Below are 19557 nucleotides of genomic sequence, written 5' to 3' on the forward strand. Positions count from 1 at the left end.
CCAAACGTATTGCCGATTGAATTTGTATGGGATATGGTCATCTGGTGACAGGTCCATGGCGCTACATTACCAGTCTGTATCAATGAAGCGCGGATTCGAATCGAGGCGGCAAGTCAAACAGTACCGTAATAGTGTAGCGTGGCGAGAAAGTCCCTTTAACCTGAACTAAATGCGCGCGACATTGGAAGATGGTAAGATATTTGAGATTTGAACCTCCCACTGATACGGCAACAGTGCTTCTCACATGAATTTCAAAATGATTGCCGCGTGACTGCCTGTGGAGGATAATAAAGTCTGTGTATTAACCAGTTCACTGTCTCGCCTTTCTGTGCTTGGTGAAGAACAATGGCAGATACCAGCGACTTGACTTCGGAGAAACGCTTAGTGACAAGTGTGTAGGTACATCAACGAAAATATGACAGAAGTGATAGATACGTTTCGTGAATGGTTCAGTAAGGAGCCACCAAGTCGTCGTACTTTAATCACGTGACAGAAGAAAGCTTTGAGCGGGGATGATTGAAGAACACATCTTTGGTCGGTATGTTTGAAAGTTCTATGACCCAGGTTACGAGATAGTGGAATGATTGGCTTCTTCCAAACCTGTAGAATTCGGGCATCAACAACACGATTGTTTAGAAACAGGATGAAGCTCCCTCCCACTTCGCACTTATTGTTCATGAAAGTCCGAATAAACTGTTCCCTAGTCGGTGGATAGGATTTGGGTCCCCAAATTCATCAGCCCTTTATCCTACGCCACTTCGAATTCTAGACCTTGAAGGTTCTAGGTTTGAAGTGATGCATCAATTTATGCACTTATTTGATTTGCATTTAATATTTTATTTGTTACTAATTGCAATTATTATTGTTTGTGTTGTTTGTAATGTAATATTTATTATTGCTATCCAGGGTTTGTACAGCCCGGAGAGTGCAGTCCTTGGAAAGGGGGCAATGTTACGGTTTTTGTATTTATTTAGTTTGCTATTTTTAATAGAAATGTTTTTTAAATTGTTTTGTATTCCCGTGCAATGCAGCAAGAGACTTAATTTGAAGAGAAAGCTACGCCGAAAAATTAAAAATACAGGAGCACGCGCATTTAACAAATAGATATCGCGTAATTGTACTCTTTTGGTTTCCAGAAGACTAGAGAAATTACGAGACGCTTCTCGTGCATTTAAAAAGCTTATAAAAAGCTGGAGAAAAAATCTCAGTTCAGTGGGTTTTTTTTTTTTTTTTTTTTTTTTTAAATGATTGTAGAGAATTCGCGGTGAAATCAGATTAGCTTTCTCTGTTTTGAATTAAGTTCTGTTGAACGTTCTAGTAGTTTAAAATATAACTACTCTGAGATATTGCAATACTGTACGCATATCTGTGGAAATTTAAGCATTTTCTTTTATTAGTTGTGATCCATTTTTCATCAGACTTGCGCATTCAATTTATTACGAACCCATCCATACGCAAGCAACAATACATTATGTCAATAACGCGCCAAGTATTTTCGGCGGCGTCGAGTGAAATAGTGAAAGACGCCTTTTCTTTACGCCTATATATTGAGTGGAAATTTATGAGAAACTCTTTAGACTTGTTAGTACTGGTGTGTATTTTTCATTTGAGGCAAAAAATAGGTACACATTATAAGGTATTTCTCCCGCTTTCTTGGCGTGCCTTCGTTGTGTAGTGGTTCTGCACGCTGGGCCGTTATCCAGAGGTCCGTGGTTCGATTCCCGGCGAAGGCGTTTGCTAATTTTTCATCTCTCCGGCTTTTCCAATTAACTAAATGTCCCTACAGTGGCGCCCGAACTAAAAGGGTTGTGGATGATTCCCCAACCCTTTTAGCAACGCTTCTCCACACCCATGATTTGGCGACTAGGTCCCCTAAAACCCTAGTCGCCCTTTAAAAAGTGGTGTAGTGGCTCTGCACGCTGGGCAGGTATTCAGAGGTCCGTGGTTCAATTCCCGGCGAAGGCGTTTGCTAATTTTTCATCTCGCCTGCTTCCAAAAATTACCTAATGTCTCTACAACATATAAAAAAAATTAAATTTTTATTACAAAATGAAACAACAGTAACAAACAAAAAAACACTGTTAAAGTTATAAAACATTATTCAAAATTATTAAAAGATCAAATGTAATATAGTTAATATTGTTTTTAAATAGATATACATGACGGAAAACAACGGAAATGTCTTATACAAACTGGACTTTTCTAGCTTTACTTTTGGCTAAGCTGAAAGTAAAGCTAGAAAATAGACTCTACAGAAATGATAGCAATATTTTCTAGCCGCTCCTGGCTCATTCTAGATCGTAAATAATCCTTAATTAACTTTAATTTTGAAAATGATCTCTCGGCTGACATTAGTATAGTTAACAATATACGTACTGCAATTATAATGTTTGGGAATGAGTGGGTTAAGTTACTCACTGTAATTAACCGTTTGTACTACAGACGTCGCATGTATGTCACGATATTGCAGATATAGGAATTTATGCAAAAATTCTGTTCCATCTACATCTTTTTCATTTCGATTTTTATCAGTTAAAGCTTCTTCAAGTTTGTCCCAAAAATTAAACTGATCTTGCTTAGAAGAAAAAATCCTCAAAAAGTTGAAAATAGCAGAATGAGAGGATAACAGCTCAAATCTTTCATTTACAGATGAAAGAAGGACGCCTAGCATTCGAAAAAAAAAAAAAAAAAAAAACAATTGACTTTGAATTTTAATTCTTCGTTTTCAATTGGCTGATCTTCACTATCATAGTATTTTTTTTTTTTTTTAATATATTCCGTAGCCTTTACATTTTTGGACATTTGAATTTTGCATCTACTTCTAAGCAAGATCTTTGGCATCTATTACCATGTCACTGAAGTCTATCTGATTGATATACCTTTAAAAAGGTATCAAGTTGTTCGAACTTTTAATTTTCTAGTTTGCAGAGTCTAGGTAACTACAATAACTTTAATTAGTATCCTGTATCACAATACTATCATACATTTAAACTCATAATTTTTTATTTCTGTTAGAGAAGTAGCCAGATGTTTTGCAATGTTATCAAAATTAACTCCAGAGAAAATTTCTTGACAAAATCGCAAATTTCGCCCAACTGGAATCTTATATGGGTTATCGGATCAGTTATGCTAGAGCATCCGGCATCTTACAAAGGCTTTAACGTTAAATTTGAAATGTTACTTTTGAAAACAGACCACCAACTGGTTGAGGCAGAAAACAAATTATATAGTTCTTAAAATGTGTACTAAACATATAAGATTTCACAGCGTCGTTTATAACAAGGTTCAGACTGTGGTTACAGGGAGGTAAAATGCTCGTGGATTAATCTCTTAAAAAATTCTTTTTGTACACCTTGGTGTTTACCCTTCATATCCAAACCATTGTCGTATCCTTGCCCGCGCATATTATCTAAACCTAAAATATTCTTACATCTAAACCATAATTTTCTAAAGATTTCAGTAAAAGGTTGGCTAAACCTTCACCTGCTGTACCACTTACAGGAAGAGCTGTTAAAAAACGTTATTTTATAATAAATTCATTGTTCTTTAACGTATTTTATGCAAACAAAAGTTTGCTCCTGGTGGTTCACATCGGGCATATAATCAAGTAATGTAGAAAAATAATATTTGTTATATTATCAACCCTTTAAATTGTTTCGTTTTGAATTTTACCTCTAACATTAAATGGTATCTCTTTTCGTGATCTATTAATAGATAGAGACATAACTGAGTCAAATTTTGCTATCATTTTTATACATTTACAAAATTTTCCATTATTTCTTTCAAACAATTCATTACTAGATCCGCGAAATGCCACATTTTGTTCAGCCAAAAATTGAATTGTATAAATTAGTCTTTCAGTGACATTGTGCCAGTCTTTAGTTCCACTTTTTAATAAATTTCGCATCTCGGATTCTACGGTTTAGTTTTTAATCTTTCTAAAACGTCTGATCAGAAACATAAGCTTTTAAAATGAGATTGAACGTTTTTTGTGAATCTTCAAGTGTTCACTTACGTGATGGCAGTGATTGAAACCGTCTTGGTTACTTAATTTAATATTTTTAAAGGTCAATGGATTATTGATGTTATTGAATATTTTACAACAGAAAGAGAAATCTCTGTTCTTCTTAATAGAATTACGGATAGCGTTATGAAATGTCCAACTGCGATAAGATAGCTTCCCCGGAAAGCTGTGTTAGGGTTGCCAGAAAGTGGCAAGGAAAGGCTGAGTTTTCGGCGACAAAATTGGCGATATGCCATGGACCTTGCGAGAACATTCTAGAATAAATTCTTAAGGGTTTTCCCTAGAATGTTCTCGAAGATAGATCAAAAGCTATATATACCCTGCCTGTACGCGTAGTAGGAGATTATCTTGGGAGTATGTTGAGTTCAGTAGTGAGTTCAGAGAGTCTTGAGTTGAGTGAGTTCAGAGAGTCTTGAGTTGAGTGAGAGAGTGAGTCTTGAGTTCAGAGGTTAGCTTGAGAGCTACCGAACCGAGTCGGAAGCTGTACTTTTGTGCTTTGCCATGAAGCTGTGTTGCTGATTGTTTCAGTGTGTTTATGGAAGTTTTTAAACGACTGTAAACTATCTTTGGAACTTTCTTGTGTAATGGCCAATAAACTGTGTTTTGATTCTTCATCAAGTATTGTCATCAATCACTCCAAATCCACGAACCCGTAGAACGCAACAATAATATATTGCGCTGAACCTTTTCACCATTTGACAAAATTCGAGTGAAATATATATTAGAAAACATACGTCCACTTTGGCCTTTAGGATACATGCATGTACTTTTAATTTGAAAATACATAGCACCTCTTCAACTAGCTCTTACACCTAGGTTAGTGATAATATACTTGGCCAAAGACTTGGATCGTTAGAGAAGGGTGAATAAATGCATTCTGATGATTCATCTTACTCGGACATGTTGGTAACCAACTGAAACGTATCAGAATTTGAATCTATCGTGTCCCAATTTGCTTGCTTTCCTAATTTTGATGGCAACTTTGATGTTGATGGAAATAAAAAACCACTGTTATCAATAGAAATACTGTCTTGAAAATGTGAGAGCTACCAAAACAAAATTGGTAACTTTTAAATTGCTCTTCTTCCAAGTCTGTAGAAACAATTTCACTGCCACCAAACATTATTGTCCTGTATTTATATTTAAAGAAATTAAATAATGAAGAATCCGCATGAATGTATATATGTTTTTCGCATTGTGATAAAACAACTGTACCTAGAGCCATCAAAATTTGAATAACATTATCTTCCATAGAATATAGGCATGTGGAAGCCCTAATTTGAATTTGAAATTTGTTTCCTTATCGATTTCATTTTTTGTAACACTTCAACGAATTTTTGATTAACAAACTAAATGATTTCAAAGTGAGCAATGTCAACACTGTATGGGAAAAAAAAAAAATATTATCTCCAGCGTGCGAGACTCTGTATTGGAAATTCTAAAGATATGCTCATTTAAAAATTATTTTGCGATATTACTGTCGAACTGAATTTTATGGTTTGAGTATATATAGAACATGATATTTAATAGATAAAGGTAACACACAAAACTTTGGATTTTTAGTCCAAAGGGGCTTTGTCCCTGAGGGACTATTGTTTTCGTTTTGCGATTTTGCGTCGAATCACTCTGAATGTCCCTTTCACTTTTCAGGCTGTTGCCACCAAATATTATCGCCCTGTATTATATTTAAAGAAAATAAATAATGAAGAATCTGCATAAATGTATGCATGTTTCTCGCATTGTGATAAAACAACGGTACCTAGAGCTATCAAATTTTGAATGGCGTAATCTTACTGCGAATGTGGGCACCTAGAAGACCAAATTCGAAATTTGTTTTATTATCGATTTCATAATTTGTAAAACTTTAACGAATTTTTGATTAACAAACTCAAGGATTTCAAAGCGAGCAATGGTAACGTTGTACAGAACAATACACTTTTATCTGCAACTTTTAGACTGTGTATCAGAAATTCTAAACATATTAAAATTATTTTGCGATATTGCTCTTTAACTGAATTTTATGGTTGAAGTGCGAAGAATATAATATTTAATTAATAAAGGTAACACATAAAATGTTAAAAAAATGCCGCTTTGGACGTAATTTAAAATATTGTTGCGTGCGTACGGGTTCGTTATGAAATGAATGCACAAGTCCGATGAAAAATGAACAAAAATTTATTATTATCACAACAAAAATGCTTAAATTTTCTCAAATTATCATGCAGTATTACAATATCTCACAGTAGTTATCTTTTAACTACTCAAATGTCCAATAGAACGTAATTCAAAACAGCTAAAGAACGCTAATCCGCGAATTCGCTACAATCAAACAAGAGCAGTTTTCTAAACAACAACAAACTAAGCAACTACTACAAACTGAGATGTTTTCCTCCTTTTATAAGATTTTAAAATCACGCGCTAGAATTTTCCAGTACTTTCTCGAAATCAAAAAGAGATATTTATTTATTTAATGCACGCGCTCTTGTATTTTCAATTTTCCGGCTTAGCTTTCTTTTAATATTCGTCACGCGCTGCACTGCGCGAGAAATAAAACCAATTAATTTATAACTGAACTAATATTAGCTTTTTAAATACCAAATTCGTAACACTGCCCCCTTTCCAAGGACTGCACGTCCCGGGCAGTACAATCCCTGGACAGGAAGCTAAACTTACAACTGTGGCATAAATGCAACTGAGGCATAAACATTACATTACAATATCAAACAACATGAACAATAAATGCAATAACTAACTTAAACAAATCAAATACTATCAAATACTAAATACAAAACAAATCAAATACACATTTAAAAACAAAAAGGAGCATGGTCTGGTACTATTTACAATTATTTACATTATGTACTATGGCCATAGTAATAAGCTAACCTGTCGTAAGAGTTCGAAGACTCACGGATCCGAACCACGACGTCATTCGTGTTCAGCACTGTATATGGACCATCCGAAGGTGACTGTAATTTAGGACTCAGTCCTTTTCGTTGAATTGGGTTCCACAACCACACGTTGTCTCCTTTGTTGGATCTCTGTCTAGTAGCTCTTGTGTCGCATCTGGTCTTCATTTTCTCCGTCGCCAAGTTGACTCGCTTTCGTGCAGAACGGTGCATCCCCTCAAACCGGGCCTGGGCATCTTGGATGTGTTCCTCAGGCGATGAAGGCGCATCCGTAGGGCGACTAAACAGGCGGTCACAAGGCAGACGAAGGTCTCGACCGAAGAGCTTCTGGGATGGAGAATAGCTGGTAGTCTTGAGTTTCCTTTCGACCCTGGTATGATTTCGGCAGCTTCCCGAGCTCGATCTTTCGGACAAGGCGTCGACATTTCCAGGCGAGGATCCCTTTTGAGGATGGATAATCATGCCATCAGATGCTGAAAGCAGCTTATTGTTTTTGAAATCTGAGGAAAAATTGTATTTCCTTAAAAAGTCCAATCCGAGTATGCATGGATCTGTAATATCCGCCACATATGCCGTGTGATGGTAGGCGGCACTTCCAAACGTGATGTTTACGTTTAACTTCCCAGTTATGTCGATCTTGTCACCAGACGCAGTCTGAAGGGTAACACAGGATGGCGTCCAAATAAGTTTATCTTTAAACTGTTCAGCTAAATCTTTCCTAATGATGGTAACATTAGCTCCTGTGTCAATGATCATATTGCAAGGAACTCCATCGATATTCCCATTGATGGACAGTCCGTTATTGTTGCCACTCACTATAGAGATCTTAACCGCTTTAAAACAGGGTTTTTCATTATCTGGCAACCTCCGTTCCTTGATATGGTCATTAATTTGTTTCCTGCGTCGTTGCTCAGAAATTGTCTCAATTTTCGTACCCTGGGGTGTTCTGCAATTCTTTCGTACGTGGCCTTCAGCTCCACAGTTCCAGCACTTTGGGTTCTTGTCAGTCCTTTTCCTTCCCGTGGCATTTAATTGTCTGTTTAAATCGTATGCCTTACTTTCCGTGCTCTGGGGAGTTCTGCAGTTCCTTCGTAGGTGGCCTTCAACACCGCAATTCCAGCACTTTAGGGTCGGTTTTGTTTCACCACTATTCCGTCTTAAAGCATTCACTGGTCTTGTCAACTCATCCGTTTTATTATCCGTGCCCTGGGGTGTTCTGCAATGCCGTCGTAGGTGACCTTCAGAACCACATCTCCAACATCTTACAGCCACTTTGTTCTCACTGCTACTCCGTATCAAAGCATCGACTTGTCTGGATAAATCATCTAAACGAGCCAGCAACTGGTCCCCTGGGTCGTGGACTCGCACAGCTCTGACTGGGTAGCGATCTCTAAGAGTTGCTTGCTGGGCTGCCTCCAATTTCACGGCGTACAACAGAGCGCTTTTTACATCCTTTACATCTGCCATTCGTAGAGCTTTTTGTATTTCAGTATCCCGGATGCCGTCGATAAAGTATTGCAAGGACAGGATTTCCCTTGTTTCTGTCGGGCATTCCGAAAAGGCGAGATGGGACAGCCTTTCAACATCCGCGGCGAGCTCCTGAAGTGTTTCGGTAGGCTTCTGTTGACGAGATTTTAATTGGAGCCTGCTGTAGTCTTTTAAACACTTCTCTCCAAAGCGCAGCTCCAAGGCGCCGGATAGAGCTTCGAAATCTAACCTTTTGTTTTCGGGAAGAGTCTGAAGGATATCCGCTGCGTCGGCTCTTAAAGAAGCGGCGAGATGACAGGCCTTAGCTTGGGAATCCCATCCATTCGCATCCGCAAGGATAGAAAACTGGGTCTTGTACACTTGCCAGGATGTCTTCCCATCATATGTGGATAACTTCAGAAATGGACGAGCAGGCATCGGTAAGAATTTAAAATCATCATTCTTGCTCCCTGCCGTCGCTACGAATTTCTTTAACGTTTCCATTTCTTTGGCAACTGCAGAAACTCTCTCATCAATTTGTTGTTCGACTTGGTGTTGGACGGCACAAACTCTTCCTTCAATTCGTTCCTCTACAGCCGAAACTCTCCCTTCTATATGTTCTTTTACAGAAGAAACTTTTTTTTCTATTTCTTCTTTCACCGAAGAAACTCTTTCTTCAATTTGATCTTTTACGAAAGAAACTTTTTCTTCAATTTGTCCAACTTTATTTTCAACTGTGTCAATTCTGCCTTCCATAGCTTCAAATTTATTTTCTATTATGCAGGTAATTTCTCTTTTCATTTCTTCTTGATATGCTTCAATCTTTTCTTGACCAGTTTGAACGGCTTTCATTTCGTCCTTAACGGATTCCTGGGCCAATTTCATTTCTTCTTTAAATGAGGCGAAGGCTGATATTAACTGCCTTAATTGCTCTTCCATCGCTCTTGTTATTGGCATTCAAATCCCACTTCTGACACCAAAAATTGTTGCGTGCGTACGGGTTCGTTATGAAATGAATGCACAAGTCCGATGAAAAATGAACAAAAATTTATTATTATCACAACAAAAATGCTTAAATTTTCTCAAATTATCATGCAGTATTACAATATCTCACAGTAGTTATCTTTTAACTACTCAAATGTCCAATAGAACGTAATTCAAAACAGCTAAAGAACGCTAATCCGCGAATTCGCTACAATCAACAAGAGCAGTTTTCTAAACAACAACAAACTAAGCAACTACTACAAACTGAGATGTTTTCCTCCTTTTATAAGATTTTAAAATCACGCGCTAGAATTTTCCAGTACTTTCTCGAAATCAAAAAGAGATATTTATTTATTTAATGCACGCGCTCTTGTATTTTCAATTTTCCGGCTTAGCTTTCTTTTAATATTCGTCACGCGCTGCACTGCGCGAGAAATAAAACCAATTAATTTATAATTTAACTAATATTAGCTTTTTAAATACCAAATTCGTAACACTATGAAACCTTTTTTTTTTTTTTTTTTTTTTTTTTTTTTTGTATGCTTTACCTATCTGCATTTAAATTTTCCCTTCCATAATAAAGCATAAGGAGAGTCTCGATTCTTAATTTCACTTATGCATTAAATCAAATACTTTGTTATTGAAGAAACAATCATTTTGCATAAATTTGAGAGATCAATAATTTGGCTACGTAGCTGCATATGTGCTTAGCATAAATCTCAAACTGAAACATTTTACACAGACACATTGTCAATTTTACACCCTACTAGTATTTTATGCCTCTAACGCCAACCTGATGATATATCTTCCTTTCATCATCCCATATTTATCAAAACACGACAACTTGAGTAATGACTCGTGCAGAGATGCCTAATCTGTCGCATCTGTCGCAAGTAGTAATAGAATAACAAAGAGTATGGCAACTTTTTATGCTGAATTTATGCTTGGCAATGATTACAGATTTAAATGCACTAAGGATGTTGACGGGGGAAAATTTAACAATTTTTTTCTTTTTTCTGTGAAGCTGCTCAACTATATCAGATGAATTCACTGAACTCATTACTAGTGAAAAGTTATCGCCATAACAAATTTACAACGCTGATGAAACTGTTCTTTTCAGGCAATATGTAGCGTGAAATACCTTGGCAACCTCTATGGAAAAGGCCCCAAATGGTGTCAAATATTCCAAAGCGAGACTAACAATTTTAGCATGTGCAAAAATAAAGCGCAGGTGTAAACTTTTCGTAAGCAAAAAAAAAAAAAAAAAAAAAAAAAGAATTTGAGCATTTAAAGGAGTAACGATTTTCCCCGTTATATATGCAAATAAAAGAGCATGGATGACACAAGCGTTAATGAATGATTGGTTGGAAAATCTTTTTATACCCGAGGCTCGGCAACATTTGAATTTGATTGGTTTACCTGCTGACACAAAAATTGTCCTGGTTGCAGACAACTGTTCGGCTCATACTTCACTTAAAAGTTTTTGTGAAAGATAATGTATTCGTATTATTCTTTCCTCCAAATTGTACGTCCATTATTCAGCTTATGGATATCAAAATAGTGCAAGCGCTGAAATGCAAATATAAAGTAGCATTTTTAAACTCCATGTCAAATTTCTTGAATAATGGCAAGACTATTCAAGAATTTTTTTAATATTTTAACGTTAAATCTGCTGTGTGGAGCATCACCAGATCATGGGAGCATGTGTCTCCAGATATGTTAAAAATGCTTGGCATAACTTATGGCCAGCTACCATATTTCATGGTAAGAACGCTGAAGATAATAGCTGCAAATCTGAAGGTTTTCGAATACTGCAAACTAAAGGTGAAATTTTCGAAATAATGAGTTTTGTAAAGAAATGTGGAGAAATGGTAATAAATGAAGATGATATAACAAAAGTTTTTCATTGCGATGACAACGTATGCACCAATCATCAATGAATTAAAGGACGGTGAAATCTGTAGTATGGTTCTAGATTCAGAAAATACCGCTACCGGTAGTGTAGAGACTACCAAAGTGACAGAGAGGTTATTGAAAACGAAAAACTTCCGATTGCCAAGTTAGTTGGAATTCTCGATACAGCAATTACACGACTTAAGCAGTGGAACTTTGTAAGTGAACAAGAAATTATGTATGTTCATAGAATTAAAGAGAAAGTATTAACACAAAAATTTAAGCAACTTAAACAACTTACATTGAAAGAAATATTAAATAAAGTAAACAAATAAATGACAGTTTTTTTTTAAATAAATTTTGACACCCTTAGAACTACATAGACCACAACATATATAATTTTATATTTGGACCACTAATATGAATTTAAAAAAAAAAAAACTTAAATCAGACCTTAAAAACAACATATTAATACACAAAAACAATATTCAACTTTCCAATACATGTAATTCTAATTTTCATTTGTTAATATAATTTTCGGAACATGGTGTTCAGCAGCATGCCTTTATGGAAATTCAGGCTACGCTACAATTAAAATACTATTAACATCTCACTGATATATATATTTTATTCACACTGAAAAATTATACGTAAAGTACAAAAATCTTACCTTACAGAAAGCTTCACATTTCCATATCACTGCGGCACACGCAAAGCAATATCAATAAACTGAAAGTGTTATGCTGCCAATTTTTAATTACTGTAAACATAATAATCATCACCTACTCAATCAACAGTTAGACAAAACAAAAACGGAAACTTCCAGTGATGCAATTATAAACAAGAACGCAGATTATTCTCATAAAAATCCATCAAGTTGCCTATTGACACAGAAAAAAACTGTGTTATTAATGACTACAATAGAATATGTTTGTAATTCAAAAGAAAAAAGAATTCCAGTTTGCACTATTATTGATAAAAGCAGCATATCCATGGATGCAAACTCTCATTTTCAAATGTCGCTAGATACACCTGCAAACGTAGCTAAAAAGTCGCTTAATTCAGAAGGAATTTTCCTAATAGTAGTAGCTAAAATTAAAAATAAAAGTATAATCCATAATAGGTTTTGTTACTCATCATTTTTTAAACTGAATCTTCATAAAAATATTAATAATGTCTTAATTTTTATGCAGACCATCAAAAAGTTTTTCACGTACCACCGTTTGGCGACTGCTGCTTTAGATTATAATGCTCATTATTTCATAAATCACAATTTCATTTTTTAATTTTATAATTTATGAATGCTATCTTACTAGATTTGAATTATGGAATCCAGAAAAATTCCAAATCCGGAATCGCTGAAATCCCAACAAGTCTGGATCTCGGACTTTGTACTGTATTAGCAAATCAGGATATTTGGCATGTTCGTTGTCTCACGTCAACAACAGAAAAATTAATAAACCGACCATAAAAGCATTTAAATAAACCCAAAGTTTTGCAAGTTTAGCACCTAAAAACTTGACCGAACGGTGCACCTACCTAGAGCACAATAGTGGTACAATTTCACCATCGGTTGGTACAAGTAAATAATAAAATTATCGGCTTAGCGTTGTTGCATGACACACGATCTTGTTCATACAGATGGTGTGTCCCTACATTATCTAATTTACTTAGTTTGTCATTTTTAGGGTATTTCATATATATCATCATTTACTTGTGCGCTTTATAACTGCATATATTGTGTGGCGCATGCAATATGCAATTCTTATGTTAATTATAATTCAGTACTGTGTATTTTCTATTTGGTTCAATGCCTTACTTAATATATTATATATAGGTATTTATGTGCTTAATAATTAAATTGTACCAGGTAGTGTATGTGCTGTGCGCTATACATATGGATTTTAGGCACATCAGAATTTAATACTGTGTACATGCATTGTGTTTTTTTATTTAGCTTAATGCCCTATTTGGTTATATGTATGTATTTATGCAGTTTATAACTGAATGTTCAATCTCTGCATTATGTACTTTATTTAGTTGTGGTTTATATATTAATGTATCTTATATAGGTATTTATGTGCTTTATAACTATGTGTTATGCAGTATACATATAATTTTTCTATACATCATAATTTAATAATGTACCTATGCACTGTGCATTTTACTTAGTTTAATGTCTTTTTAATATATTTTACATAGGTATTTGTTCTTGTGATACATAATTGTTTCATACTGTATAGCATGTGCACTGTGTAATATGCATATACTTTTACACATGTCAGTTCAATTCTGTAAATTTGCATCGTGTATTTTATCTAGTTCAATAACTCTTAATTTATTTTATATAGGTACTTGTTCTTGTAATACATAATTGTTTCATACTGTATAGCATGTGCACTGTGTAATATGCATATAATTTTACACATGTCAGTTCAATTCTGTAAATATGCATTGTGTATTTTATCTAGTTTAATATCTCTTAATTTATTTTATATAGCTATTAATGTGGTATATAATTGTGTGTATTATGTAGCATACAGACTTTTACATGCATCATAATTCAATACTGTATTCTTGCATTTTGAATTTTATTCAGTTCAGCATCTTACATCTTATTTAGTCTATTTAAGGAAACAAGTATGCATTTAATTAGTGTAACGATCTTTCTAAATTTCTTTCTAGCAGTTAAATATTTCATAAATAATCTGTTTATTAGCAGCAGTGTATGCTTATTGCAAGTGATTATTTTGATTACATAGACTTCCTGCTTTTACATGAATTTTGAAATATCATTTGCAATAAGCCATACTACGAAGACATATACAGCCCCCTTCTCATCTGCACTGACGCATCATTTCTCTCCCTCCAGAGATCCGCATTGCTGTAAGCTTTTATCCGATCATCATTCAAAACTCAAACAATAAAGGCTTTCTGAGATTATAAATATGCTAGCCATGACTATACACACACTTTTTTGCTGCTTGCTTATGCTTAAGAAAGCCATGTCTCTCAGTTAACTATATTTTTCTACCATTTAAAATGTAAGTGGCACATACAGAAATTGTGGGGCACTTATAGCAACCCAGTGTTGCATCAATCAAGGATATGTTCTAAGAAATTAATCAATTATGTGTTCAACTCAGCACATTTGTCTGCAAATCCATCATTCCATCTAAGAAGCAATTTCAAGTTGTCTCCATCCCCACCATGACTCCATCCCCACCACTCTATTGTTTTCATCTTTCACCAAAACTACAACATCATATATATATATATATATTTAATAAATACAATGTTATAATCTCATGTATAGTAAATTAAAATTTTAAATTATGCAAATTTTAATTTGCTTTACATGAATGAGTACAGCATTGGCACAAGAGAATTATTTAAACTTTACTAATTAGTTTTTAATGAAACACACACACACACACACATATATTAGTAAATTTAAATAACAAATATACACACAGAAAATAAAACATTGTTAAAAAGATAAAAACCTTTTATTTACAAAATATTCTTATTACACTCTCATTTTCTTAAATATTTTGCTGGTCTACGATACTTAGCTCTATCTTTCATGTGAGCTTTTCTTTCTTGCTCCATCTTACTTTGTTTTTCCTCCTGCATAAAATATACATGTATATATATATATATACACATACACTCAATAATAGCTAAAATGCTTCACAAAAAAATCTAATTTACTGGAGAAAAATAAATAAAAACCAACAGAAATATTACAAAAATTTTAAAAGTTACATGATGAATTTAATTTTTTATTTTAAAAACAAAACACAAAATGAAGAAAAATGCAATAGTCTTAATTTTCAAATAGAGTCTGAATGAATAAAAATTTTAGATTCCTTGCATCATGTTTAATGCAATACTTTATGTATAAGAATGATGTTCAATAACAATAGAAGAGTGAAACATACTGTGTCTGCAGTAAGAAAACAAATAATTTTTAATGGGAAAAAGTGAAATGCATATTGAGAACATATTATTTGTAACAGTCTCTTGTATGCACAACACACAGAGAAGGCCCCGACACAAACACGAGATAAGAAAATATTTTGACTATCTTAATGAAAAATATAAAGATAGCATTTTGAAGTTTTTGCCTATTATACAGGTACTAAACAAGTAAATTTATCAAAACTCAAAAGGAAAATTTATTTAAATGAATATCTACAGCACTCTGATTATTTCCTGTTTGCTAATATCAGAAGTAACTTAATCCCTTAAGGGCAGCTTAAGTTTCAAGAAAATCGTTGCTAAAATGTCCATTCTTTAATTGAAGAAATTTAATAATAATTAAGCTTTAAAATGAAGACAAGCAATTGAAATTACACACAAGCATTCATCAATTTTAATTCAAACCTTGTGTTTTCTGAAGTGTTTAAGATGTCAATTTTATATTTAAATGCTTTGAATTCCATCTTATTCAATTAAACTTTTCTACAATTGTTGCTTTCTTTATCACTAATTACTATTTATTTAGATTGTTTTGCCTATGTAAGAGACATGTCTGGAATACCTTTGAATTTTACTAGTTTCTATTCTTTAATAAAATAAAGTTTTTTTAAAGGGGGGATGATGACCATATATTAGTCAGTTTCGAAATGCATACAATCTTTCTACCATACCAAAGCAATCTACAGATTAGTTTCAGTTAATTTTTTTAAAAAGTTACATATGCCTTTTCCCTTTCAACTCACTTTTCTTCAAGAAAATTCAGATTTGAAGTTTTAGCTTCTAATTGGTTTGTTTTAAATTATTTTTGTTTAACATTAGCTTCACCTTAACTCATCCAGAAGAAGTAAATTTTAGTGGCAAGGTATTACTATTTCTCCCATCTGTGCAGTAAACAATTAACTTTATATTTCTGAGCATTATTTTGTCATGGTTTGATCTTTACCTGACAAATCAGCCTCTAGTTGCTGGAAAGTTGACAGTATCTTTTGTTACACTTTAGTTTTAGATTTTGGTGACAACATATTTAAGATGTTGAACATCTTCATTTGGTTCATAAGGAAGTAACTCGGCTTAATTTGCCCTCAAGTACCAATAATAATAATAATAATAATAGTAATAATGAAAAATAAAAACAAACAAAAGTACAAAAAGCCACTATTAGAAGTGAATAAGTTTTTGTAATTCTAGTGTTTGCAACCTACTGAACAGCAATGTTTAAAAAATGTTTCATTTTTATTGTTCCAAATTGTAAAGTAACTTAGTTGCTTCTAAAAATTATTGAAAGAAAGAATTCTAGGAAAGAAATGATAATTTTAAGGTCTCTGTTTAAAGAAGAGCAAGATCAGACACAGCGATAGGTAAACTTTACAATGTTACTTAAACCACTATCACATACACTATTTGTTGCTGGAACACAACATCAAAAGGAACAATTCTTGGAATTGCGCTTCCATGAAATGGGTTACCATCTTTACTTGGTAGACAGACTTGAAAGCCAAACAGGAATCAGTTATCGCTCAGATTGGCGAAAGAGACGTTTGCTTTCAAAGTCTGTGTACATACAAAATATATTTTGTAATTATTTTAATACTGTTGGCTCAATACCTTGGCAAAATGACATGTGTTTATTACATTAATTATTACTTTTAAATTATATATTTTTTACTCTGATTCTTGTAATGATCTGTTGTAAATATTTTTGTAAATACTTTTACATCATACATTCAGTGGTCTGTCATTATTTCTGATGTAAGCAATATTTTTGTATCCATATATTTATTTAATAACTTTTATGTATACAATACAATGTCATTTACTGATATATGTTTTGTGATGAGTGAAAAATATTTATTTTATCCCCAAAACATTAAATATTTTGTAAAGGCTACTTGCTCAGTTTCTTTGTTTAAATTCCCAAGTAAATTACAAATTCAAAGGTTGTGTGTATGTGGGTGAATTTTAATGACTAGCCTAATACACAAAATGCACTTCAATTATTTTTTAATTGTGTATCCCATATCCATAATAATATGCAAAGAACTGATGACTACACTTGCTGCCAATTACATAATCGTTATATGAATTAGAAGTAACTTCAAATAAACTTTTTGGCAATGTTCATTTTTGTATTCATACATATATATATATATATATATATACCCACATCTTTTTGGCAATGTTCATTTTTGTATTCATACATATATATATATATATATATACCCACATCTTTGGCTACTACAAAGTCATATTTTACATACACATAGAGAGATGCGATGGTTTAGAAGTTGTTGATGTATGTTTATTAGTATTAATGCAATGAATAAGATTTATATTAATGAATGTACATACAAATGTTTTTCATCATTCATAATAATAAATCCATAAATTTCCAATGTTTCAATATGTAGAATTTATAATAAAAATATAGTTCTTAATGTGTTTATAATTTAAAAAGCATTTCATTAATAATATAAAGATAATAGCATACAAATTTAATGTGTATCCTTATTATTACATAATCTATGTTTTAATAAATATACATAATTGCTGATTATGCAATTTCAATTTAAAAGTAATAAGCAGAAAAGTAAAGCTGTGCATATACAAACATATTTTAAAAAATTATACACCTTAAATTTAATTTTAAAAAATTCTATTACATAACAATAACACTTCTTTTCACATGATCAGCCCGAATTATGACAAATGTGGCAAACTTTTGGCAACGAATAATTTGTAAACAAATCAGCAGAAATAGCATGTCATAAAATACTGTCAACTCTGAAATTTCCACGATTATAAATTTAATGAATATATAAACATTTTTAAAATGACTTAGACATTTATACTATAACAATACAGGAATATATATATGGATTTTCTGTATTTCTTCAATTAAATTGGCTTCTATTTCCACCGTCCATGATTTCACAACGAGAGCCATCGCCATATTGAAAATTACCTGTAATCCTTCAGAAGCAGAACTTCCATCTGATTGGTTGATCTCTATGTGCAACACGGCTCCAGACAAAACAGTTTCAAAATGTTTCGTCTAGCTAGACGAAACATTTCTCGGAAGCCTCCCATTTGAACCAGTGCTACTACAAACTCGTTTCTCGGAAACGTTCCTGCCTAGTCGAGCGTATCACTAGAAGTGATAGCTCCATTAGATTTTTTATTTAAATACATTACATCATAAATCACATGCCTTTGGTTTATTATACTTTTGAATTTTACACCTTTGAATCAGCTGAACAGATTTTTTTAATTTCTTTTTTCAAAACAAAATAATGAACACATCCAGCAATCCAGCACACATATACATATGAAAACAACCCAATAATAAGTAATTTAACAAATTTTTAATCAATAATATAAAATTTTAAAATAATGCCAACTATAGCTTTAAATTCTTACCTTTTCCTTCACAGTAAATGTAACAACTTTATTGCCAGAAAAAGATTCACATTGTTTAAAGGATGAATTCTCTTTCTTCAATCTTTCGGCAATAGGAACCCTAAAACATGAGCATATAAAAACATTTATTTAAGTACTGTAAGCAAATAAATAAAATATACAGTAATGCTCAGTTAGTTTACAGATTTCTTAAAACCCTGAATATATCACACAACATTCTAAGAAAGACATATTTTTTTAATTCTGCTCTTTGACAGAAATTATTTGAAATGCTTTAAAAAGTATATAACATGAAAAAATCTTTTATTTTCTTTGCATTAAATGTATTTTTAGAGTTATGTAATCTACAGTCATTTAGCATGTATCAGAATTTTTATACAAGAAATATGTATAATTGAATAAAAATTACAGTCATTTTTAATGTAATATTAGTAAAAATATATTTTTAATTCATCATTCTTAAAATTTCTTGATTTCAGCCTAATCAGTGGCCAAGCAATTATAGATTACTGAATGCTAGTATTTTGCCGTAGTTCAAATGCAGAGAAATGGGCTTGTTACATTGTTGGTTTTCCCTATGTGTAACATGAATGCAAGTCAGTTTCCCTTAGAATGTCCTTCATCGAAGCTATTCCTCCCCTTAGCAGGATAGCTCTCATATACTTTTCCATATTCAGATAACTAAACCATCTTTCTAAAATAATGGATGTAGTTTTCTGTTAATGAAATTCTCATTAGTTTTAATTGCTTAACTATTCAAAACCACTTTTCATAAACATTGGCGAATACAGTGCTCTCTCCATAGGCCTGTTTGCACTGTTTTATTTCTAAAGCAACTGTTTTTTTCCTTTTCTGATGCATTATTAATAGTAATTTAAT

At 33.0% G+C, this 19557-nt stretch overlaps 1 protein-coding gene across 1 annotated transcript in view; it reads right to left on the reverse strand.

Annotated features, from left to right (window-relative positions):
- Positions 1 to 14764: 14764 nt before the first annotated feature.
- The window catches only part of l(2)34Fd (nucleolar protein 10 lethal (2) 34Fd), a 75870-nt gene continuing 71077 nt past the window's right edge, over positions 14765 to 19557 (reverse strand). The window contains exons 16-17 of the mRNA XM_085816145.1: positions 18679 to 18778; positions 14765 to 14907 (exon numbers count right to left, since the gene is read on the reverse strand). Coding sequence (XP_085672271.1) covers positions 14815 to 14907; positions 18679 to 18778 — 193 coding nt within the window. The 3' untranslated portion in view covers positions 14765 to 14814. The remainder of the gene's footprint in view (positions 14908 to 18678; positions 18779 to 19557) is intronic.

Source organism: Stegodyphus dumicola, chromosome 1 (genome assembly GCF_044657685.1).
Source record: "Stegodyphus dumicola isolate Sdum_Otavi_A_Nest chromosome 1, ASM4465768v1".
In the NCBI taxonomy this organism is placed as follows: domain Eukaryota; kingdom Metazoa; phylum Arthropoda; class Arachnida; order Araneae; family Eresidae; genus Stegodyphus; species Stegodyphus dumicola.